Genomic DNA, 27,575 nt, shown 5'->3' on the forward strand with positions numbered 1-27,575 from the left:
AATTTTCAAAATATCAAAATATCACAAGTTTAATCCGTTTAGTTAGTCGATCTTCGTAAATAATGACACATAGTGTCCGTGGCTAAGCGGAGAAGGCGAATGAATTCCAATACCAACCGCTCTTATCAGCGCTGGTTCGAGTCCCAATAGAAACTTTCTTTTTTGTTTTTTTTTAATACATTTTATGATTGTAAGTATATTTATTATATAATTGTATTTTCAGAAAATACGTATTTAGTTAAAAATTTTTTCGACAATTAATGTTAAGACATCATTTGTGGCTTGTTTAATGTGTTTGTGTGTGTTTTATTCTGTTATTATTTTAATTTTTGGCACTGTTCTAATAAAAATGTTTGAGAAGTAGTAAGTATAAATTAGTTTAATATTTAAACAAAATATAAATAAAAAGTATATTAATTTCGTTTAAATCATATAATAGAAGTATAACTTCTTACGTGCGTACAAAGTACACACACATTCTTTTTTTATATAAATACCAACTCCTCCAGCATTCAGCAAACGATCTTGTCTAATAAATGTATAATTATTGATTTCAGAAACTGCATCGCTTATATTACCGTTTAACCAAGTTTCAATGACACCTAAGATATCATAGTTTTTGTTTTGTAAGTGATCTTTCAGCAAATCAAAATGTAGATAGTGTAGATAGAATTGAAACTAGACAACTAGTGTGGTATCACTTGGAACGAGAATGAAGATAGATGGCCAAAGAAAGCTTTAAATTACATACCACACCAAAGAAGAAGAAGGGGAAGACCTTCAGTTGCCTGGGAAGAAAATGTACGGCACATCATGAGAGATAGAGCCATCAAAGAAGACGAATGGATGGACAGAAAACGATGGCGGCCGAAATGCGAGAAGCGGCAGAGGCTGTAGGAACCTCGTTTATAGATAGATAGATATTATCATCTTGGTCTTTGTTATTTATTTATTATTAAGGAATCCTCTATTTAGTGCTTGGAATAGTTTTCCTGTGTTTTTCATTCTGTTGTTAAGATCAAGGGCGGATGGTGTATCCAGGGCCGATTTTCGGTGGGGGCCATGGGCTTTTTGGGGAAGTAACGGGGGACTGGGGGAAAATTATGGCTAAAGTGGTGAGTTTTAAGGCATTTTTCACACACTTTTGAGTGGCATAAAGACACTCAAAACTTATCGTTATTAAAGTACTATTAAAGTCAGTACCGATTCCAATAAAGTCAGTACATTTCTTCGGATCCAAGTGCGGTTCTTTCAACAAGTTTAATACTTTTTTCACAATTGTTCTCCTGTCAGACGTTGTTCTTTCCCTCTTTCTTGATTTTCACTAATTATTTTTATGTTCTCAATGAGAATGGTCAGTTTCTAATAGATTGCGCAGCTGGAAAGAATATGATTATCAGATCGACATGCTTCCCACATCGGGACATACATAAGGGCACTTGGATATCACCTGACGGAAACACAATAAATCAAATAGACCATATACTGACTGAAAAAAGAATGACGCCGAGTATATTAGATGTAAAAAGCAGACGTGGCGCAAGCTGTGACTCAGACCATCTACTAGTACATACACGGTTTAGATGCAAAATCAGTCGACATGTAAAGGAAAAATTTCCAAAACAAGAAAAACTAAACTTAGATAACCTAAAAGTCTCTGAGGTACAAGAAAGATTTGAGAGAAGTGTGGACGAAAAATTACTAGAAGAAAACAGAGCAGACTTAACAATAGAAAATAAATGGAACAACATAAGCAGTATCATACTAAACACAGCGAAAGAAGTCCTAGGAACAAAGACAAAACGGAGAGAAGAAACATGGCTCGATGAAGAATGCAAACAAGCTACACAGGAAAGAAATGAAGCACATAAGAATTACATACTCAGACGTACTAGAGAAAAAAAAACAGAATTTGAGAACAAAAGACGAAGAGCAGATAAACTGTGCAGGCAGAAAAAGAGAAAGTACGAAAACCAACGGATACTAAACATAGAGAGGGAGTTTAAGGAAAACGAAACACGTAGTGCATACCAATTTATTAAACATTTAAGACAGGGATACAAACCGAAGACTAGCCTCTGCCAAAATAAGAAGGGTGAAATCATTAGCGATATGGAGAAATTAAGATAACCTGGATGACATATTTTAAGGAAGTAATAAACAAAGGGGCACAACCACCATTACAACAACAGAGGCAGCAGCAGGCACGTCAGGAGGTACAACAACAAGAGCTGAGGGAAGATGGAGAAGAAAATGAATTAACTAGACCCCTAACGCTAGAGGAGGTCCAAGCGGCAATTCACATACAAAAAAGCCATACAGCAACGGGAATAGATAAAATACCGGCAGAACTACTCAAGCAAGGAGGAAGGAATTTGACACAACATATGTACCAGCTAATACGAGAGATATGGATAGAAGAAGAAATCCCCCAACAATGGAAGAAAAGTATAATCTGACCTATTCATAAAAAGGAGACAAACTGGTGTGTCAGAATTATAGAGGCATCTCTTTACTTTGTTCGGGATACAAAATATTCACAAACATCCTTAATCGAAGACTTCAACCTCTCACGGAAAAAATCATCGGGGAATATCAAGCAGGCTTTAGGCAAAATAGATCTACCATTGACCAACTATTTACAGTTAAACAAATACTAGCCAAAGCATGGGAATATGACATGGACGTTTACAAAATTGAAAAAAATTCTTTGTAAAAGGTATAAAATTTTATTAAAACCCCATTAAAGGGCTACATCACAACAAAACGTTTTCGATTTTTATAAAAAATCATCATCAGTGTTAGATCTAAAAATAAACATAACCGATTTAATGAATATAAAGCTGGTATTTAAATTTTGACTAAGCTTAGAGCAAGTTGGTTATACTTACAATCTCTTTGTAGATTTTAAACAAGCCTATGATTCAATAGATAGAACAATTCTACCTAATATATTGGAAGAATTTGGCATACCATCAAAATTAATACGACTAGTGCAAATGACAATGACAGAAACATAAGCACAGGTATGTATTCGAGGACAGATCACTGATGCATTTACGATAACGCAAGGACTGAAACAAGGCGACGGACTGGCTCCAACGCTTTTTAATCTTGTTCTTGAATATTATGTAATTAGACGGTTGACGGTGAGCGGAAATAACCTACTAACAAACAAATCTACCTATTTAGCAGCATACGCAGATGATATAAACATAATGAGCAGAACAATGAATGCAGCGGAAGAAACCTACGTTGAGTTGAAACAGAGTGCAGAAGCAGTAGGGCTAGCAATAAATACAAATAAAACAAAACTACTCATACAAACCAGATCAAATAGACCGGCGCAACAACACTTTATTGACAATATGGAACATGTGAATAGATTCACTTACCTAGGAATGGATCTGGTCGCAAGCAATGAAGAAGAACCGGAAATAAATAAAAGGCTTGAGCTGGCAAATAAAGCCTATTTCGCGATGGGCCACATGTTCAAATCGCGAGACGTACACCGGAAAACAAAACTCCGGGTCTATAAAACAATAATCAGGCCCATAGTAAGTTATGGCTGTGAAACATGGGTGGTGACACAGAAATCTGCCAATGCATTAGATGTGTTTAAAAGAAAAATATTACGTAGGATACTGGGCCCAATAAGCGAAAATAACAACTGGCGAATTAGGTATAATAGAGAAACATACGAGCAATATAACGAACCAACTCTAGCACAATACACTAAACTGCAGAGATTACGGTGGGCAGGGCACGTGGTCCGCATGCATGAGAATAGAATCCCCAGAAAATTGCTAAATGCAAGAATGCAGGGAAAAAGACCTGTTGGAAGACCTAAAAAGAGATGGGAAGACGAAGTCGATGAGGATGCCAGGAACGCGTTCATGGAAAAGAACAGCGGTAAATCGAAATGATTGGAGAAGCTTGTTGAAGGAGGCCAAGACTCGATTTGGGCTGTAGTGCCATTGGATGGATGGATTTTTATGTTCTCATAAGCGTCAATGAACTTGATTGAATATTCACGAATGTTGTTATTGTGTATGTATCTCAAATTTAAAGAAAGCTGTTCCACCTGAGATACGTCGGTCGTTTCGTCAAATATGACAGAATAATAACTTTGAACCTGGTTCATTATTTGTTCAATTATTTTTTCACCGACAATATGTGTATGCTGCTCGGAAAGATGCTGTGGATAGGTGTTGTTTAAAAGTCTCATCTCCTGATTTTAATCCTTAACAATTCCCTGAAATTTCCCTCATTGATAGGTCTAGCATCTTCGTCCAGAAGCAGAAGGCCATCATCCCGATGGCCCCTTAGAGGAATATTTTGTCGGTCTAATAACACTATAGACTCTAATATTGGTCGTAGTATTTCTCTATTTTCTTGTATCTGGAGTTAGACCTCTGTTTAGACCTCTGAGAGTATATTATTATCTGGTTAATGACTGACTTTTATGGGTTGCGATAACTTTGTAGAAAATCCAGCCCAACCTGAACGCACTCCTTGTGTTACGATGTTTTTTCATGGGTTTGTGCGGCTCCTTCCGTTCCCATGATTTTGGGGAAAGATGTTTAAGGTTTCGTGGCAAGGCTTTGGGCTATCATCCCTTTATTGTGACCACATTTTTCATTCTTCTTTCTTATTCTTCTTTTTTTTATTCTTTGTCTGTACAGAATATGGAAATTGATATCATTTTGATGGCTGCCAAGGTCGTTCTAACAATTGGCACTTTGTAAAATTATCAACATTTTGATTTACAAAACATCATATGCCATTCTTGAAGCCTCCGTTACTGCTTTTGTTCAATTCTAGTCCAGAAGACATATATTTATCCCTTGTTTTGTACATATATGTGTTTGAAACTAAAAATATTTGAACTGCAAATACTTATATTTATAATTTTTTAAATTCTCGGAGGGGGCCATGGCCCCCATGGCCCCCTCTCTGGATCCGTCCTTGGTTAAGATCGTTCTCGATGTCTCCTTTGTTGTTGATTACTGTTCCCAAGTATCTGTATGAAATTGTCTGAATTATTTTTTGTTGATCTACCATTACTTCTACTTGATCTTCCGTCCCTTGTTTCCTTGGTATTTTCATTATCTGAATTTTGTCTTTGTTCACATTTAAGTTGTATTTGCATGCTTCTATGCTTCATTCACCTAAGTTGTATTTCAGTTTTTCTGCTGTTTCCACAATTGGAATTATGTAGTCTGGAAATATACACATCTCAGCATTTATCATTTGCATTCTGTTCCAACCGATGCAGTATCTTTTGAAAGTTTTCTTAAATTCTTTCATATTTCATCTATTACATTTAGAATTGAAACATACTGTATGACTTGTACACACTTCTAAATAGGTCAAACCGGCAAACAGGTGTATGTTCTCAAAGAACATACACACTTTTAATTTCTTTGAGAACATAAACCTGTTTGCCGGTTTGACCTATTACATTTAGCACTGGGCTGAGACTTTCCCCTTGTCTAACTCCTTGAGTTGTTTCAAATGGTTCTGACTGCATATTACCAGAGAACGGTAGTTCTCTCCAGTGGCGCACACCTACACCCCCTACACGCGACACTATATATACACGAAATTTTCGATTTTCTAAATCTGACTGAATTGAAAATTGGGCCAACTCCCATCTTAAAATTCAGGAAAAGACTCACCCATTCATATGTCAACCATCCATTTAGTCCAAGGATGTGGATTTTTCGGCCCTTCCTATTTAGGGTCTGTTTTTCGTTCTCGTCCCCAAAACTCCCCAAAACTTCGAAAATTTAACTCCGACCTTTGCGGCTTCTAATAAAAGCGATCATTACCTTTCCAACGCATGTCTAATTTTCCAAATCATTTATACCGTTCAAAAGTTCCCGAGCTCAGAAATATGAGTCAATTTTTATTTAAAAAAGGGAAAATGTTTGTGGATATGTATGTCTGTATGTATGTATGTGTGCGGAAAAGTTAAACCGATCTGAATTTTTTTCTGTGTTTGAAGAGGGGGTGAGGGCCGATTCATAACCGGTGTAGTTTGTGAGTTTTGACTACCCATAATCCAGCTATAGGACTTGGTAGGTACAAAACGGCATATTTTTTGGCGGTATATATCTTCGGTTTAAGAAGAAACAGGAGAACAATAAATACACCAAATCAATAGTGTCGAGTTAAGCTTTCAAATGGTGTTTAAGCTGTCAGGATCAGACACACACGGCTCAGTATAGCCAAAAAACTGAAAAACTAAACTTTGAAAATTTTGGTTTTTCGACAATTACTCAAAATTTCAACCAAAGAATTACGCCAATAACTGAACGTTTGTAGAAGGACTCTAGACGAATCTAACGGTGTATACCTTATATCCGGGAAAATTCGAATTTTTAAGTTTCACTAGGCTTCATAAGTATGATCAAATCTTTTCTTATGGGAAAAACGGTTTTTCAAGCTCAATAATTCCTGTAATAGCTTCATTTATCGTACTTGACCTTAGATGCATAAGATACTACTTGTCAATACGTTTCAAACTCATGTTTAGTGAACAAAATCGGTTAAGTTGTTTAGAAGTTATTAAGCTACAGAAGTATAATCCAATTAACGATTATTCCCTAAATGGTTTATGTAGTTGTAGTGGTTACGACGCTAATTTGATCTGACAACGGGCAATCCGAGTTCATTTACCGGCCATCCCAATATATTTTTCAATCTATTTCGAATAGAAAAAAAATCTAGTGTACATTCGATGGACACTAGATTATTTGGGAGATAATGTAACATAATTCACCATTTATAAAGCTTAACGTGTAATCGAGAAACATTGCATTCAACTTCATACATTTAATTTATAAATAACTTTGAAAAACTCCTGATACAAGAATAAAAAACCGCTAAACGCCGTAAAAATTGAGTGGCGCATACACTATTCCAGCTACAAAAGATCTGATATGGATATTACGTGGCGCAAAAATGTATTTTCATTTTGATGCAAAACAAAATTCTAGTTTTATTTTAAAATATTTTTCCATAATATTTGCTAAATTTGAAGTAAACGCGCCACAAAACAGTTTCAAAATTCAAACTGTATCAATGTTACTCTTTTGTGGCGCGTTTACTTCAAATTTAGCAAATATTATGGAAAAATCTTTTAAAATAAAACTGGAATTTTGTTTTGCATCAAAATGAAAATACATTTTCGCGCCACGTAATATTCATATCAGATCTTTTGTAGCTGGAATATTGTATGCGCCACTCATTTTTACGGCGTTTAGCGGTTTTTTATTCTTGTTTATCATTCTTATTGTATTTTTTATTTTCATGTAGTGGCAATCAAAACGTCAAGTAGACTTAATTTCAAATTAGACTTTATTCACTTAAATATTCGAATACGAATAATACATCGAAAGTCGATTAGGAAGCTTTTCAAATGAAGCATATATATCTTTTTCTTCTTTCTAGCATGATCGATCATGCTAGTAGGCTACTGCCTGTTCATTGCCATCAATTCTTCCCCGGACGATGAGGTTCCAGCATTCTCGCCGTCGTTTTGGTGGTCTACCCTGTGGTCTTTTTCCTACTGTGTTATTATGCGCTTTTAACGAGTCTGCAGTCCTCCATTCTATTTATATGTTTGTTCCAATATCTTCGTCTCTGTCTGACCCACCTTCCTATGTCCTGTATTCCACAGTTTTGTTTTATGTCTTCACTTCTTATTCTGTCACGTAGAGTTGTGCCTTGTATATTTCTTAGTGTTCTTATTTCAACTGTTCTCGTTATTTGTAACGTTCTATTTGTGTCTGGTCTTGTTTCTGCGGCATATACTCCAGGGTAATAAGTAGGGAGCGGATTAAAATGCGATCAATTTTGATGAAATATGCGCATATATATGCAGTAAAAAATTACGAAATAGGCGCAAGATATGCACAAAAATTCAAAAAATGCGCATTTCGAGAAACCACAAATTTTCTGTTCTATTCTATTCTAGGGGGTCCTTTTATAGGGGGGGCGGCAATCTTATGTATTATCTTTCAAATAAAGTCATTATTTTTTATATATGCAATTTATTCACATTTTTTACAAAAACTGATACCAATAGTTACCTATTTAAAAATATAATAACAATATCACTATATATAAATCTTCGATTATAATTCACTACAATGTGTTTTCCAATTTTTTTACGAGGAAACATTTTCTTTGATCTGATAAAATATTTTTATAACTTGAAAAACTCCTTTCAACATCAACAGAAGTAATTGGGGCGTATTTAAAATAACTTGTTAAAGCCGAAAATTCTGCACCAAAATCAATTTCAAAATATTCATTAAAAATTTCGCATATGTCCTTAAAAGTTTTAAAGCCGTTTAAGGACGGGATCTGATCTGATCTAAAGCATGAATATTTCAATTTCCGTTAGAAAATCGTAAAGCTATGTTTAAAGGTGTAAATTCTCTTAACAATAGGGGATTTAAAAGAATAACCAGAATTATAGGTATAGTCGGTTCGCTAAACTCAGACGCCACTGGCTAGATATTTTAGTCGATAATTTTTTTGTTTTTTGCCAATTTTGCAAAAATTGGCAAAATTACTAACTATTTAGTGATTATTAACTATTTAGTAATTATTTTTTGCCAATTTTACTAAAATTGGCAAAATTACCGACTAAAATATCTAGAAAGTTGCGTCTGAGTTTAGCGAACAGACTATACCTACTAAATTGGGATACAAATTGTAATAAATATAATAAAAGTAAATAAAATTCGGATTTCCCGGTAAACCATCCTTCATCATTTTAACATCCTACAATCATTTTATAACGGCGTACTATAAGCACTATAAGTACATACATACTTTGTGTAAAGATCGGGTATTTTCTAAGAAAAATTGAAAAGGCAGTGAATGAGCCGTCTCTCTTCAGGTAGTTCTCGAATTAATAGAACAGCCTGCGAGGGAAAATATTTTGTGTCGAATTAAAAAATTAAATTTTTTTTGGACTTAAATGTTTTTAAATAAGCACAAAATATGCATAATCCTTTAAAAATATGCAAAATTTAGTAAAGTTCTCAAATATGCGAAATATGCAAGCAATATGCATTTAGCATAAAATCCGCTCCCTAGTAATAAGCTAGAAATAGACCATGTTCGGGACACTCAAAAATCCAGGTAGCTGACTATTCTTTTAGTTATTGTAGACCTATAGGAAAGTGTAGACCTAAGAAAACCTACCTGTTTCTTGCCTAGAGTTCGCGTCCGTTTCTTAATTATTAACAATTTAGTGCAAAAATCGCGATTTTTCCGATTTTTTGCACTCCATTCAAAAGCTAAATAGTTGACATAAAATTACAAAATTAAATTTTTTAGAACATTAAAAGACCTCCAAAATGCCGATTTTTGAAAGTTAAAAAGTTAATTTGTTGCTACGCAAACTGCAAAATAAGTGAAAATCGTTATTTGTTAATAACTTTTCCTAAAACTACCTTAGAACTTTAGTGTTTCATCCAAACTTGGGTATTGGGTACTTAACAAACGCTCACAATTTGAGACCGATCCATTAATTAGTTTTAAGAGTTATTCTAATTATTCATCCCAGAGACCTTAATTTTGCAATAACATAAGACAGAAAATAATGAAGATAGTGTAATTAGTATAAGAGCTGTGAGACATTTTTGAGTAGGTATTTTAGGCAACCTGAAAAATTTTCAGGTGGCTCTTGTATGATAGTCTTATACAAAAATTCCGATCTGGCTGGAGGGAAGCGGTTATTTTCCCCGAAAATCCACCCAAATTTAAAAAAGGGTAAAAATTATTATTACAAAAAATATCATTGATATGACTTGAAAGTAAATTTAAATATTCAAATATAAAGAAAATAAACAGACCAGGCGATTTGAGGGCGATTTTAACTCTGCAAGATACTTTCATGGGCGCCCCAGGAATATTTTCAGGGGGTGCATCTGAACTTCAGAAGATTTCCTCTGAATCTGTACATACTATTAACGAGTATAAAATATACAACTATAGATGCATTGCTATGTACATTCATTCCGAACAGGGAGGTGCAATTGTTATTTTGACAAGATATTTTTTAATTTTAAAAGTAAATATTCTAAAAATATGTATTTAGAATTAATTAAAAATTAATCAGTGATTAATTAATTGAGTTGCTACGTATTCTCTGTCCTTTTATACGGAGTCGAAGCCTGGACAATCACGGGCGCATCTGAAGAAAGACTTGCCATTGTTGAGATGTGGTGTTATCGAAAAATGTAAAAAATATCATGGACACAACACTTAACAAACAGGAAAACATTAAGAAAGATAAAAAAGGCAAAAGAAATACTCAACACTATGAAGGAAAGAAAAATGAGCTAAAATAAATACACAATCTCTTCTTCTTCGTCAGACTCCCCTCGAGACTTAGATTCTTCTACCTGATCTGTAAATAGTTGTAATATATATTTAGATTTAATGAAAAATTAATTAGTGATTAATTGATTGAGTTGCTACGTATTCTTACTTATATAACCAATGCTTTTCCTTATATAACCAATCATATCACGTTTTTTATTTCTTAGTATATGACCAAAGTAGCTCATGTTTCTTTCCTTCATAGTGTTGAGTATTTCTTTTGCCTTTTCATCTTTCTTAATGTTTCCATGTTTGTTACGTGTGTCCATGATATATTTAACATTATTCGATAACTCCACATCTCAACAACGGCAAGTCTTTCTTCAGATGCGCCCGTGATTGTTCAGGCTTCGACTCCGTATAAAAGGACGGAGAATACGTAGCAACTCAACTAATTATTCACTAATTAATTTTTCATTAATTCTAAATACATATTATAACTATTTACAGATCATGTAGAAGAGGAATCTGAGTCTCGAGGGGAGTCTGACGAGGAAGAAGAGAATGAATATTTAAGCTCAGATGAGGAGTTTGAAGAATAAGTACAAGATTCGGACACAGAATTAATTTAGTTTATAGTTTTATACTTTTCTACCTATATATTTATAATAATAAATTTGTGTTTTTCTATCATATTAGCAAAGTCTATTGTATGCACGTATTATTATTCTTTAATTAAGAAAAGTTTACTTAAAAAACTATAATATATTATAATTACTCTAACGTTTCGAGAAACAACAACATGGATATCGCCAGGTCACCTGATTTTTCTCTCGCGAACGGACTCGCTCAGCTACAACAGAGGACGCAAACAGCTATCGGTATACGATCTTTCTCACACTACTGCTTACCTATAGCGCTTTTCATTTATATGCACGCGTAATTTGTTTGATCACCTGGCAGTTGGAAAATTTCACCAAAGAAAACCTGTCTTTTTTAGAATATTTATTTTTAATATTAAAAAATACCCTGTCAAAATAACAATTGCACCTCCCTGTCCGGAAGGAATGTACATAGCTATGCATGTATAGTTGTATATTTTATACTCGTTAATAGTATGTACAGATTCAGATGAAATCTTCTGAAGTTCAAATGCATCCCCTGAAAATAGTTCTGGGGCGCCCATGCAAGTATCTTGCAGAGTTAAAATCGCCCTCAAATCGCATGGCCTGTTTATTTTCTTTATATTTGAATATTTAAATTTTCTTTATTTAAAGTCACGTCAATGATATTTTTTGTAATAACAATTTTTACCCTTTTGTTTAACTTTGGGGGGGGGGATTTTGGGGAAAATAACCGCTACCCTCCAGCCAGACCGGCATTTTTGTATTAGGCTATCATGAAAGAGTCACCTGAAAAATTTTGAGGTTGCCTAAAATACCTACTCAAAAATGTCTCACAGCTCTTGGACCAAATTCTGCGTATGCCAAATGAACTATCAAAATGTACTAAAAAAAGATAAAAAATTATCTAATATACTTAGTCAAAAATCCTAATGCCAAATTTGTGAAATTTTGTAGTTTATACACATTTAGAATAACTTTAAAAATATTGTCCGTAGAAAAAATAATTTCACATAATATTCGAAAAGCTGGTATTTTACACGAATTTTTAAAAATGTAGTTCAATTAGTGACTAGTCGTGGTAAGTGAACGGGGAGCTGGGAGCCGACAAATGCATGAGTTCAAAAACTAAAAAAGGCAACTTAAAACTACTATCATTTTCTATATCTCGGACTCTACTGAATATATTTTGATCGTTTTTTTTTAATTTGTATGTAATTTTTCTGTACATTACAAATATGCAATTTGTCTAGACATTTATTAATTAATAAACAGTTTAATTTGTTTAAAAAATTTTTGAAAAAATAATTTTTTTCCCAAAAATCCATGATTTTAATCATACTATCGTTATCAATCATAGAAAAAGTTAAGGTATACTTTAATAAATAAATTATCTTCAATAAATAATTATCTAATAAAAATCATTTATTTATTAAAGTGTACTTTAACTTTTTCTATGATAATTAATGATACTATGATTAAAAAAATAGATTTTTGTAAAAAAAATATTTTTTCAAGAATTGTTTAAACAAATTAGACTGTTTATAATTTATTAATTTGTAAATAAATTGCATATTTGTAATGTACGTAGAAATTGCATACAAACTAAAAAAAGAAAGATCAAAATCCATTGAGTTGATCCGGAGATACAGAAAATTATAATCGTTTGAAATTGCTTTTTCGGTATTTTAACTCGGTGAATTTGTAGGTTCTCCCTAGTAATCGTTTGAACTATATTTTTGAAAAATCGTAGAGGGTGCTGTGAAGGTACAATATTTGTGCAAATTTTTTAAGAAAACATACATATCCCATTCTTTAAAATGGCGTTAATGAGATTCCTTAATTATTATAAACAAATTAGCTATGAATTAAAAAACATATGGCTAACTTTGTCCCAAATGAACCCAGGCTAAATTTTTTTATTTGAAAATTCGTGTTAAAATAATATCTTTTCGAATATATAAACCAATTGTTTCTACGGACAACATTTTTAAAGTTATTCTAAATAAAACTATAAAATTTCAAAAATTTGGCATTAGGATTTTTGACTATATTAATTTTTTTTATCTCTTTTTAATACATTTTGATACTATCACTCTTCTTCTTTCATTTGGTATACGCAGAATTGCCCAATCTTCATTATTTTCTGTCTTATGTTATTGCAAAATAAAGGTATCTGGGATAAACAAATACAATAACTCTTAAACTAATTAATGGATCGGTCTCAAATTTTGAAGGTTTGTTAAGTACGCCAATACCCAACTTTGGGTGAAACTCTAGAGTTTTAAGGTAGTTTTAGTAAAAGTTATGAACAAATAACGGTTTTCACTTATTTTGCAGTTTGCGTAGCAACAAATTAACTTTTTAACTTTCAAAAATCGGCATTTTGAAGGTTTTCAATGTTCTAAAAAACTGAATTTTGTAATTTTATGTCAACTATTTAGCTTTTGAATGGGGTGCAAAAAATCGAAAAAAATGCGATTTTTGCATTAAATTGTCAATAATTAAAAACGGACGCGAACTCTAGGTAGAAAATAGGTAGGTTTTCTTCCTATAGGTCTACAATAACCAAAAAAGTAGTCAGCTACTTGGATCTTTGAGTTTCCCGAGAAAATCCTTATTACGCTGGACTAATATGTTATAATAGGTCTTATTGTTGTTTTATATATTTTGACTTTCCTTTCAGTATTTAGATATTTGTTCTTCCACACGATTTCTTTCAAGCATATAAATATATAAATATTATAAATAAATATATTTAAATATATTTATAACAAAACTGTATTTTTAACTCAATAAATCTTGACAACGTGTTGTTTTGATGTTACGGAATGGGTTTTTCATTTATTTACCGTTCTAGAATTCTAACACTAGTTATAGTTAAATCTAGTACATCAAACAAACAATAATTCATAACAACTAATCCTTGATTTACCGCGAAACTGATAAGAGAGTAAGAATATTGCATTATAGGTAAACATTATTTCATAGGAAATGTTTACGCGATTTTACTATTTTAAGATCGAAAAAGGTTAAAAACACGGACACGGGGATTTTTATCTACCTGTGTACATGCGGGTCATCAAGTGAGTTACGATCATACATTAGTATATAAGAAGAACGCTGCATTCATTATCATTAACAACTGAGTCTTCAGAACTAAAACACTAATAAAAAATACTTCTTTTTTTGTCAACATGAAATACTTGTTGGTAGTTTTGGTTGTCTTCGTTCTCGCTACGGTTGCATTAGCAGGTAAGAGCCGATTGTATTTTAAATTTTTTTTTTGATTTTGATATAATTTAAAAAAATTCAATGTTGGTTTAGTTGTAGAGGTCTTTAGTTTTTTACTTAGACCTACAGTATAATTTTTCTTTTTAACTGAGTAGGAACCATGATCTTTATTACATTTATTTCTATTGCACAATTTCATATCTATTTCTTCCTCAGGTGTATCCATTCATTTCTGTTTGTTGTTCTTTGCATCCATTTGTAACCAGCTATTCGCTTTATCTTCTTCTGCTTCTTCTTCTTCGTCTAGCCATTCACGTCCACATCTGAACATAAGCCTCTTCAATTCTTCCTTTCCATTGTTTTTTGTTGTACTCTACTTGTAGCCAATTTTTCCCGGCAGTTCGTTTCAGATCATCTGTCCATCTCATAGGAGGTCTGCCTCTGGATCTTTTGTGTTGGTATGGTCTCCAGATTAGAATTGTTCTGCGCCATTTGTTTAGATCGCTCGTAGCTACATGCCCAGCGTATTAAGTGATATGTCAAGCATTGTTCTTTCCATCGCATGATGAGTGACTCTGAGTATGTTCATATTCTTTTTTGTGATTGTCCATGTTTGTGCCCCATATGTTAATATCGGAATAATGCATGCATCAAAAACTTTAGATCTAAGATGTAGTTGAATTTGCTGATTTCTGAGTATATAGTTCAGTTTGCCGAATGCTGCCCATGCTAACTTTCTTCTTCTTTTTATTTCTTCCGTTTGAATTTCCCTATTTAGTATTATTTTTTGTCCTAAGTATATATATTCTTCAACTTTTTCTATAACTTTGTCGTTTATTATTGTCACCGTTTCTTCGGAGTGCATGACTTTTGTTTTGTTTAAATTAATTTTCAGTCCTATTTTAGAAAAATCGTAGATTACTGAGGTAGCGGCCATTGATGTTTATTCCCTTATATTTCCAAATTAGATTTTTAAACACGTCCTCCAAAACTAAGGTGAACAGTTTGGGTGATAGAGTGTCTCCCTGTTTGACTCCCCTGTTTAATGGTACAGTGTTCGTCTATTCATTTTCATTTAGGTAGTATGTAGCTGTAGCTTGGTTTATAGTTTCTCTTATTAAGTTAATATATCTGCTGTCTATTCTACAATTTTGCATTGCGTTTATTACGGCCGTGTGTTCTATACTGTCGAAAGCCTTTTCGTAGTCTACACATGCTATAAAAACTGGAAACTTGTATTCGTTACATTTTTCTATTAATATTTTTGTGGTTAACAGGTGATCGGAAGTTGAATAGCCTTTTCTAAAGAATGCCTGTTCTTATGGTTGGTATTCATCTAATTTCCTTGTTAGTCGGGTAGTTATGACTTTGGTGAGTATTTTAAACAGGTGTGACAGTAGACTAATGGGCCTGTAATTTTCCAACTTTCTATTATCACCTTTCTTTTGTAATAAGATTACTTTAGTATTGTTCCAGCTCTTAGGGACTTTGCCCTGGTGTAAACAACTGTCTATAAGCTTAGTTACAATTGTAATGAGTTCCTTACCTCCTTCTAATATCATATCTGTGGTAATCCTATCTTCTCCTGCAGCTTTATTTCTCTTCATGTTTTCCAATGCTGTAGTTACCTCTGAAATTGTTACTTTTGTCATTATTTCCGATCCAACATTTTTTATTAATTTCCGTACTGGTCTCATTTCATCGTCTTGTTGATGTGTTCTGTAGAGCTCAGTGTAAAATTCTTCTATTCGTTTCAGTCTGTTTTCTCTAGTTGTGATTTCATTTTCGTCTTTTCCCATTAATGATATTATCTGACGTCGTCCTACTGTCGGTCTGAGGTATTTCATACTCTTATTTTTTTCAATACCTAGTTGTTGTTATTAATTTTTCTTCTCCCTTTCTTTTTTATTTTCTGATTTCTCTTCTAATCTGCCTATTAAGTTCTCTATATTCTTCGGTTCCCTTTTTGTTAGATTTATTTAAGATCTTCCTTTTTCTATTGTAATATTTCTTTGTCTAATTCATTGTGTGTTGTTTTTGGGTTTTTCAGTTACAAAATGCTTTTGTTCACTGTTTCGGTTATAAGGTTATTCAAATCATCAATAGCATTGGAGTTTATCTGCTGCATGTTAACTTGATTTAATGCATGCATTATCTTTTTATTAAATTCACTATTTTTAATTTCTTCAAATGTCCATTTGTATATTTTTTCATGTATTCTTTTTCTTTCTTGTTTTTTGTTTATTAGTCAACAAATAAACAAAAAAAAATTTGCGACAGATGTTAAAATGGCTGTACCGTGGAGTTTAAAGCGCCCTGAATGCGAATTCAAACACTAAAATTTTCCAACACTTATAGATTTTGAGTTATCTTCTTCTTAAAGTACCGTGCATTTCTGCGCAGGGGTCCACGCGTACATTGTCTTGTCAGGTGAAATGTTAGATTTTGAGTTATAGAATGCATCAAATATTGCTGTTTATTATAAAAATTCTTTTATACTATATACACATAAGTTCAGAACTAGAAACAAAAACTATAGTAAGTCTTTTGTACACAATTTTGTGCATATCCCAATTTTCCCATAACACTATGTGGATTAACAAGAACACACATTTTATCCTGCATAGTAAAAAACTAGGATAGCTCCTGGTTAGGGTTCCTAAATATTATAAGTTTTACTGGCTAGTAAATTCCATTTAAAAAAAATCCATTATTGTAATCTAGAACCTAGAGTTAGGCATGTCCTTTGGACAAGTGAAGGTCTCGAACTAAATCATGTAATTCGGCTTGTTGGATGCAATAAGGTGCTTTTCGTCGCTTTCGTGAAAATAAGAATAATTCTTTTCTGATACATCATCGGGTTTACTTTTATTGCTATTATTAGTACTTTTATATATTATTACTTTTATTATTATTACATTTCAAAATCTTCCTCCCAATTTGCCGTGGGTCCTGGAACTGGTAAATCTTCTCCATGGAAAACCGGCTTTATTGCTGAGATAATATCTGGATATTCAATTTTATGCTTGCTTTTCCTTGAAAACACAGACACTTTTTTCATGCAGAAGTAACAGTCGTTAAAACGGTTTAGGACTATATAAGTTTAAATGGGTAGGTTTACTGATTAAGGATTACCTTTGGTTTATTCTTTATTTAAATGTTAAAGTGCTATTCGTAGACATTAGATATCCCAGTGCTGTCAAATTATGCACAATTTTTAGAAAAAATGTTAATTTGATAACATCACTCCCCGATATATTACAAATGATTATTTAAAAAAAAAATAGTAAAATATTCATTACTCAAAAATCGTAACCCATTTTTTTTTGAAAAAGTCATAACTCAAAAATCTTACGTGTTAGGAACTTTTTATCATCATAATCATATTCAGAGAGCAAAAATTAACAAAAAACGGCATATTGCATTCCAGTCGCAAATTGGTTGTAAACTAGTGTTACTAGTTTTGTTTTTATTACTCTATGGTCAATTCCTAGATCAAACTGATTTAATACCGATACGTCCTTTACTAGGTTTCTATTTTTCGTTAAGATATAATCTATTTCATTCTTGGTCTTTTTATCGGGGCTCATCCATGTCCATTTTCTGCTTGGTTTTTTATTGAAAAATGAGTTCATTGAGATCTTACAATTTAACAATTCGCTTCGTCCAAATTTTGTCTCCCATTTTTCTTATGTGCCCTGCCCAGCTCCATTTTAACATGGCAATTATTTGGATTACATATGTTACTTTTGATAGTCTTCTTATTGATTCATTAGATTGTGATCGCTGAGCTTAATGCCGAGCATTCTTCATTCCATAACTCTCTGAGTCACTCCAAGTTTGTGGTCTATGTTGTTATTAAAAGCCAATACTTCGATTCCATATGTAAGTTTGATTAAAATACTGTTTGCAATCTTCCAAATGCTGCCAATACTAAGTAACATCTAAAAAAACATCAGTGAGTGAGTGTTGTTACATCATTGCTTATTTTAACTAGCTGTACACCATAGTCTTTAAACATGACAGGTTAATTTTTCAACTTCATGTGGAACTGTCATTTCTGTCATGTCATCGTTCAGAAGTCTCTATCCATTTCATTGTCACTTGCTGCCATACTTTCATCATGTGAACAAGTCAAACCACAGCTCAGATGTTACCTGGGGCGTATTAGTAAAATATTTTATACATCCATGCTTAAGTTAGCATTTTTAACCGATGTTTCCTTGACGGATTACTTATACAGGGCTTTGACCCACATATTTTTGTAAAATTATATCTTGGTTGTTAGCATGTAAATTTCACGTGAGTATAACCTACAACTTTTCTTAACCGTAGTCAAAATTTCAAAATCTTTGCATTATTTTACCAGGTTATATTCATTTTAGGTAAGCACAGATGATGATTGGTAAACCAATCGAAAACTAGTTCTGTGATGTAGCCCCTTTTAGGGATTTTAAATATATACCTTTTATAAAGAATTTTATTGTTTTCTAAGTAACATCTATTAAAATTAGCCTTTAGGTTGGGCGTTCATAGTTCGATTTTTGTCCTAAGTATACATACATTCGACTCGACCTCTTCTTTATTGTTTTTGTCCAGTATTTTATCCTCAGTTTGGTATATATAGAGATTCGTTTGTCAGATATGTAGTTTTTACTGGATTTCTTTCTGATCCTATTGCTTTTGATTTCGTATTTAGATCTAATAGCAGTTCCTGCAATTCTTCTCTGTCTCTTGCTATTAACCCAACATCATCGGCAAATCACAGATGGTTCACGTTTTTGCCGTCTATCGTTACTCCTTTATTTACCCATTCTGAGATAGAATGTCCTTATCTAACCAGTCTGTGTAGTTTTAATTATTCTTTTTTCTTCTCTCTTTACTTGCGTGGTGCACTGTCATAAATATGCAGTGCGTCCATAAGGTAACGCGTAAATTCATTATTAGCTAAATAAACAACATTACATATTAGAAATTTCCGAAAAAGGTCGATATTTAATTTTATTTTTTATGATTTTTTGGCGTACTATCATACTAGTGACGTCATCCGTCTGGACGTGATGACGTAATCAATGATTTTTTAAATGAAAATAGGAGTCGTGAGCTAGCTTATTTGAAAGGTAATTAAACTCTTCTTCTTCTTCTTCTTCTTCTTCTTCTTCTTCTTCTTCTTCTTCTTCTTCTTCTTCTTCTTCTTCTTCTTCTTCTTCTTCTTCTTCTTCTTCTTCTTCTTCTTCTTCTTCTTCTTCTTCTTCTTCTTCTTCTTCTTCTTCTTCTTCTTCTTCTTCTTCTTCCTCTTGTTCTTCTTCTTCTTCTTCTTCTTCTTCTTCTTCTTCTTCTTCTTCTTCTTCTTCTTCTCTTCTTCTTCTTCTTCTTCTTCTTCTTCTTTTTGTGTAGACATGACTCTGTCTGTTTTTCAATGTGCCTCCAGTAGGTTGTCATTCCACCTTTTTTGTGGTCTTCCCACTAATCGTCTTGTTGTCCACCTTGCATCTCCGTCGTCTATCTGCACTTCTAGCTCTATCCCACAGCGTCTTACCATCGATTTTTTGCAATGTTTTCATCTGTGTTGTTTCTAGCATTCTTTTTGTCCTTTCTGTATCAGGTCGTGTTTCTGCCGCGTATGTCATTATTGGTCTGATGACTGTTTTGTAAATTCTTCCTTTCATTTCTTTTCCGATGTTTTTAGTTCTCCATATTGTTTCATTCAGGCAACCTGCGGCTCTGTTTGCTTTATTCACCTGATCTTCCACTTCTGTTTCGAGCTTTCCGTAGCTAGATAGTGTGATGCCTAGATATTTAAACTCCATGACTTGTTCTATTATTTGTCCCTCCAGCTCTAATTTACACCTTACACCTTCTTAGATATGCTGTTATAACCATGCATTTAGTCTTTTTTTGGGGAAATTAACATGTTAAATTTTCCAGCGGTTATGTTAAATTAATGCAGCATACGTTGTAAATCATTTTCACTTTGAGAGATTAGTATTGCGTCGTCTGCATAACAGATTATTTAAGTTGTTTTTCTCCCATTTGGTATACCCTTTTTGTTCTTACTTTTTTTATTATTTCATCCATGATCAGGTTGAACAATAGGGGACTCAGGGAATCACCCTGTCTTATCCTATTGCCAGCTTCAATTGGGTCAGTTAATTCTTCATCTACTTTTTTTATTGTGTTGTTCTGGTAGATATTTTCGATCGTTTTAATTATTCCTAGAGGTACCTCTCTTGCGTACAATAATTTTTTTTATTGTTTGTTTACTTTGCAATCAGTATAAAAAAAACAATACAATAAATGGATAACGTCCTTTAATTTGACCCTGTCAAATGCCTTGTTCTGGTAGATATTTTCGATCGTTTTAATTATTCCTAGAGGTACCTCTCTTGCGCACAATAAATGGATAACGTCCTTTAATTTGACCCTGTCAAATGCCTTCTTAAGGTTACATATATGTACCTATAATATACTTTAGTTCTGCGTCTTCCATTATCATAGCCTAAACGGTCGTTATTGTTCATTCTTGTCCTAATAATTTTACTCACAGTGGCTCTTAATAGGTCTAGTGATGTTTTACCAGTCCATCATTATTACCATTTTTCTTCAACGAAGTTCGAGCACTACCCTTCCTTTTAATTTACCTTATCTCTACTTTAACAATCCTTTTTATTGTGGTGGATGATTTGTTTGCTACTATCCTCAAATGCTCAAATCATTTTGTTGTATGTTTGTTGTTATGAGATTATCGATAAGTTTGGTGTGGTTATAGAGCTTATGTATGTATATATTTTTTATTGTATATTGTTGCAGGTAGTGGATGCAATGTAGTCCCTTGCAGCGATTATTGCCGATCGGTGGGACATTTTGGCGGATATTGCGTCGGACCAACGTTAGATACCTGTCATTGTTATGACGTTGGCCACAAAAACTAAAAAATATTCAATATTTATTATTCGATTTGTGACTTTGATTACTCTTTAATAGTATGTATTATTATAATGGAAATTAATATTGGAAATAAATAAGTATGGATAATAATAAAATTGAGAAAGGACATAATAAGGCTGACAAAATATTAGGTCTGGATCCCGCGTATGAAAAAAAAGTTGATTAATAGCAAGCTGAAAATTTGTTAATAGCTTAAGGGTGTCTAGTCGGATAAACTTTGATATATGGGAACACTGGAACAGGGGCAGTTTTAATTGTGGAACAGGTTAAAAATTTGGAACGGTCAGACCACGAAAACGGATCATTTATTTTGTCCGGCAGAACAGACTTAAACTCTCCGAATAGAGATTAGACTCTCATGCAAAAATCAGACTGCTATTTATCACCTGTCATAATTCCTGTCATTTGACATATTCTACATGTTCCACTCATTAAAACGCCCATTTGGTGATAAATAGCAGTCTCATTTTTGCATGAGAGTTTAATCTCTGTTCGAAGAGTTTAAGTCTGTTCTGTCGGACAAAATACATGTGCCGTTTTCGTGGTCTGACCGTTCCAAATTTTTAACCTGTTCCACAATTAAAACTTCCCCTGTTTCAGTGTTCCCATATATCAAAGTTTGTCCGACTAGACACCCTTAAGCTATTAACAAATTTTCAGCTTGCTATTAATCAACTTTTTTTTCATACGCGGGATCCAGACCTATATAGGCTGATTTTGATTTAGAAATACTAAAATATGTTGATGGAAATTTATGTTCAATAATAAAATTGTAAAACGCAACAATGTTTTTATTTTCAAGAGAGGGGGTAGGCGCAAAATCTTGGTGCAATGCTATTTAAATGCATTAATTTTTTTCGAATCCTGAGAAAACTAATAAATATTTTTGAAAAATTTAAACGCAGAATGAAAGATTACATTTTTACCGAGGGCCGCAAGTCCCTTAGAATAAACAAAATTTTCTTTTGAATTAAATATTTGAAATTAAAAATCACACTAAATTTTTTTCACCCCTGTAAATTATTAAAATAAACATTATAGAAGTCGGAGCACACTAGTTCGCTCCCGTGGTCAAAAAACCCTTTTAATTACATACCAGTTCGCTCCCATGGTTAAGCGGATTAAATATTTATCTACTAAGTTCTAGTAGAATTATTAATATCGGCAAAATTGGTAGGAAATACTGTGATTTTTGTGGTTTATATAGAAATTATATAAACTATTATTTGTTACATATTTATATACGAGACAGTTGAATTAGATTATTTAGTATAATATTCACTATATTTTGGCCCTATTTTGAAAAATGTTAGTGATTGATTTAGAAATGTTATTATAAATTTTGATTTCTTAGCCGGAGCGAATTTACCTCTGACCCTTTTCTTTAGGGGATTAAAATCTGACCGCGGGAGCGAACTAGTATATGCCCATAGAAGTATTCAGGGACTTTGCGTTCTCGGTAATAATGTAATATATAATATTTCATTTTGCGTTTAAATTTCTCAAAAATATCTACTTAATAGTTTTCTCGCGATTCGAACAAAATTAATTCATGTTAATACCATTGGACCAAGATTTTGCACCTATTCCCTTAATATGTTTCATTACTTATCCCTGTTTGTCCTGTTTATCCCTGATTGTATCCCCGTTTTTATATAATCCGGCCATCCATAGGAAAGCATAAGAAAGTACAAAATAACATAGTTAATTGAAATACTACGAGAAAAGATAAACCTACGAGACTGGAAAGAAATTACTAAAATTCAAAAAATAACCACCAAGATCAAGATGATTCAAGAAATAACCACCGTAATAACCACCCCTAGCAAACTCGTACCAAATGTCTACGTGATTTTATGTTTTTACGGTACATATTAAAGTATTTACAGAAAAGGATAAAACACGACCACGGGATTTTTTATCTACCCGTGTACATACGGGTCTTAATCAGCTTACCTTCGTAATGCAGATATGTATATAAAAAAGAGCGCTACATCCATTACATTAACAAGATTTTTAAACCTGCACCGCTAATAAAGAGTCCTTATTTTTTGTGAAAATGAAGTATTTGTTGGTAATTTTTATTTTCGCCATAATCGCCATTGTGGCACTAGCAGGTAAGAGTTGCATATATTTTATTTTCTTAAATCTTATCTTGTTCCTAAAAATACAATCTTTCGACTGCCACTATATTTTTCGCTATGGTTTTGTATTTATGAGTATAAAGGACTAAGGACTATTAGTCTAGGCGCCAGAGGGGTCACCGTGTCATATTCAATTCTGATGGACAAACTTAACGTTTTCTTATGGATTTTTGGCTGCTGATTACGAATTTCAAGGGGGGATTTCGATCCGAGTGGTCAAAAAATTGTTATAAACAATTTAATTGTTTATAAATTGTTTATAAGGCTCTGGCTCATAAACTAAAAGAGATGAAAAAAAAATGTTTCAAATAAAATTTGTTCCTTAATAAAAAACCAAGAAAAAACCGTTTACTAAACTTAAATCTAACAATTATAACTCAAGATACTGTAAAATTAGCGCACAATGCAAATTAGAAATTGCCAAATAAGTATTTTTCGAAGCTTTATCGATCGTAACTCGGCTTCTGCGCATGCAAACGAGTCTTAGAAGGTGTCGCTTTAAAGCTTAATTAACAGGCTTCCAAACAAAGTATGTTAAATTACTTGATCTTCATTTGTTTTAAAGTTATACCCGTTTGAAAGTACAATTTTCTTAAAAAAATTGTACATTCATTTGTTTATAAGGGTTTCAAGCAAATTTGAGCTATAAACATTTATAATTTAATGAACAATAATGATAGAAAAACTCAAAAGGAACAATTTGAGGTTACGAAAATGTTCATAAGTTTATTTTTGGCCAAGATGTCGATATTTTAATGGCGCGCGCTATGAGGCGCAAGATCGGCTCACCGCGTAAAGGTTCACGCGCTAACTTCTCGATGCAAATTATAATTTCTATGTATACATACGTTATCTTCATTTTTCATTTTTGAAGATCTTAATAAAATTTTATCATATAATTCTTATAATTAAATCATCATACTGTACCTCGTAACACCTTTCATTCTATTTACTTTGTCTTCTATTTTTTGCACTAAATGAGAAAAAAAACATTAAAAACTAATATTTCAGAAGTATAACTCAAAAGTAAGTTGATATTATTTATTATTACTATTTTTACAAACATTTTTTTCATGCATCTGCAAATCTGCATAGGGGATACAGGGAATATCAGCTTTTTTATATCTGCATAAGTTCTTAGCCAAATTTTAACAGTTACATGGTGGTACAAGTCTGTTCTTGTAGGCAGTAAAACTAAAACTTTTTGAGGCTTCAGAGTCTAATTATCTATATGATGTCCATATAAAGTGGATCTAGTTCTTTTGCAGCATCATCAAGGCCCGTCAATTGTGTGTATGCCGCCACATCATAAATGCTCGTTTTATATGCAATGATGATGCTGCAAAAGAACTCGATCCATTTTTATATGGATATCACATATTGGCTCATTTGCTTGCGTAGAAGGCGAGTTACGATCGATAAAGCGTCGAAGAATACATACTTACTTGACTGTGAGCCAATCTTGCGCCTCATAGCACGCCATTAAAATATCGACATCTTAGCCAAAAATAAACTTACGAACATTTTCGTAAGCTCAAATTGTTCCATTTGAGTTGTTTTATCATTATTGAGAATTAAAGTATAAATATTTATAGCTCAAGTTTGCTTGAAACCTTTATAAACAAATTAATGTACAATTTTTTTGAGAAAATTATAATTTCAAACGGGTATAACTTTAAAACAAATGAAGATCAGATAATTTAACAAACTTTGTTTGGAAGCTTCTTAATTAAACTTTAAAAGGACACCTTATAGGGCTCATTTTCATGCGTAGAAGCCGAGTTACGATCGATAAAGCTTCGAAAAATACTTATTTTGCAATTTGAAATTTGCATTGTGCACTAATTTTACTATATCTTGAGTTCTGATTGTCGGATTTAAGTTTAGTAAACGGTTTTTTCTTCGCTTTTTATTAGGGAACAAATTTTATTTGAAACATTTTTTTCTATTTCTTTTAGTTTATGAGCCAGAGTATTATAAACAATTTATAAACAATTAAATTGTTCATAACAATTCTTTGACCACTCGGATCGAAATCCCCCCTCGAAATTCGTAATCAGTAGCTAAAAATCCATAAGAAACCGTTGAGTTTGTTTATCAGAATTGAAAATGACACGGTGACCTCTATTTGGCGCCTAGACTAATTATTCTTATTAATTTTTAAATAATTATATTATAGTCTAAGATACGATATAAGGTCGAACTTCACCTAGCTGTTTATCTGATAAAAATTATTGGATATGTCATATCCAATTTATATGTCCAATAATTTAGCATGGTAAAAATTACAAAAAACAAGGGGCGCCCGATCTAATTTTCTTCTAACTATAATTAACGAATAATTAAAAAATGATTTTTTTTATTTATAAATAAAAAAATCGAATGGGTAGATATTACTTCAGATTATTTGGATCATTCTAAACAAAAAAGGTCTTTTCTTATTGTTCCCTAAGTTGATCGTTTTCGAGTTATAAACAATTTAAAACTGAAAAAAGAACGAAAGATGATGATTTTCAAGGCTCAAAAACATAAGTAAAAAAAATATATAGCGGGAGTCCTACAGCTCTGGCTACTTCCCGCACTTCAATCTCCAGTTTTGTCTATCCTGCCAATCCTCTTCTTCTATTTCTTTTCTTCGCATGGCATCCATTTTTCCTTGTTTCCAAGATTTACGGGTTCAACCTCGTCTTTGTCTAGTTGTTGGAGTATAGTCTAAAAAATAAAAAGTAAAAAATATAATTTTTGAAATTACGAAGTAAATAAATTCAAGCTCAAACCTTTCCCTATCAGTTCTTGATAAGTATTTTGAATTTATTTCATTCTGAAATATGTATTGTTTTTAGTTGTTAATGCCCGTCTCCCCTTAAAAAAACCTTACTCATTAACAATTAAGAAAATATGTTTTAGGATAAAACATGGCTAAAACTCTTATCAAGACCTGATAGAAGAAGGTTTTAACTTGAATTTAGGTATTTGATGGTTACAAAAATGACGTTTTTCACTTAGAACAACCTGAAGTAGGTACCTAACATTTAAACGACATTTACATACGTTATGTCGACGTTTAGTCCAGGGCGCATCTGTTTTGAGATGGACGTTGAGAGGTGACTCAAATTTTTTTGCATAAATTGCTTGAAAATAACTTAAATAATAATATTTGAGTTATCCTCCCACTTAAATATGTCCGAAACATTGTTTAAATCATCAATATGTCAAAATATGAAGGAAAAATTTGATTTTTTTCTTCGATTTTTGATTATAACTTTAAAAGTATTCATTTCTGAGAAAAGTTGTACTGACATAAAAGTTGCGTAATTAAATTTACTACAACATAGAATTAGCTAAAAATTTTAAAAATAGTCACCCTTGTTGCAAAATAGCACTAATTGCAAAAAAACCATAGAGAAACAAGTATTCGCATTTTACGTTTTTAAACTATTTATGCTACACTTAGGACCTTCATATTTTACCCAGAAACTTTATAATATAGTAAAACAATATTGTAATTTTCATTAAGATCGGTTCAACAGATTTTGCAAAATAAATTTTGCAATCCAGCTTTCGCAAAAAAATTCATTTTTTCAAAATGTTGCAAGACTGAAAATAAAGCAGATAGCAAGGTGACATTTTTTTGTCGTATAGAAGTGTACTGTACCTTTCATTTGCAATTTTCAAAATTAAAATCGAATAACTACCACGGCGTCAGGAATTTTTTTAAATAAACATTAATTTTTGGTGCTACAAGTTGATTTCCACCAAAATTTCTTCCAATCTTTATCTAATATATTATTTTCTTACTCTATATTTTGTTGTATTTTAATATTTCAATTCCACAAAAATTAAACTAATTATATTATTGTTTGGGAAATATTGTTTAAACAATTGCATATGTTTAAAAATAATAAACTTTTATTCTCTAAGTTAAAATATACGAACAAAGAAAGTTTTTGCTAAAAAAAGTTATTTAAAAGGAAAGGGTATGTGTTTTTATTTTGCAATAAACAAATTTATCTATTTATATCGAAATGTAATAAAAATTAAAATGTATCAATCATTATCACAGGTCATTGGAATACCCAATCAGAGCAAACTATCCGCTGTCCTGGGCGTAGCACCAATAATTAATGTTTATTTCAAAATTTCCTGACGCCATGGTAGTTAATCGATTTTAATTTTACAAATTGCAAATGAATGGTACAGTACACTTCTATAGGCAAAAAAGAATGTGTGTGTACTTTGTACGCATGTAAGAAGTTATACTTCTCTTATAATATAATTT

At 32.4% G+C, this 27,575-nt stretch overlaps 2 protein-coding genes across 2 annotated transcripts in view; both read left to right on the top strand.

The window, feature by feature from the left end:
- The window catches only part of LOC126890074 (uncharacterized), a 308,382-nt gene that overhangs the window by 178,770 nt on the left and 102,037 nt on the right, over window positions 1-27,575 (top strand). The window lies entirely within an intron of this gene.
- LOC126890076 (defensin-1-like) lies at window positions 13,934-21,938 on the top strand. The gene is made up of 2 exons (XM_050658906.1): window positions 13,934-14,225; window positions 21,015-21,938. The coding sequence occupies exons 1-2, from the start codon at window positions 14,168-14,170 to the stop codon at window positions 21,134-21,136; spliced, it is 180 nt and encodes a 59-aa protein (XP_050514863.1). The 5' UTR covers window positions 13,934-14,167; the 3' UTR covers window positions 21,137-21,938.

Source organism: Diabrotica virgifera, chromosome 8, assembly GCF_917563875.1.
Source record: "Diabrotica virgifera virgifera chromosome 8, PGI_DIABVI_V3a".
Classification (NCBI taxonomy): Eukaryota; Metazoa; Arthropoda; class Insecta; order Coleoptera; family Chrysomelidae; genus Diabrotica; species Diabrotica virgifera.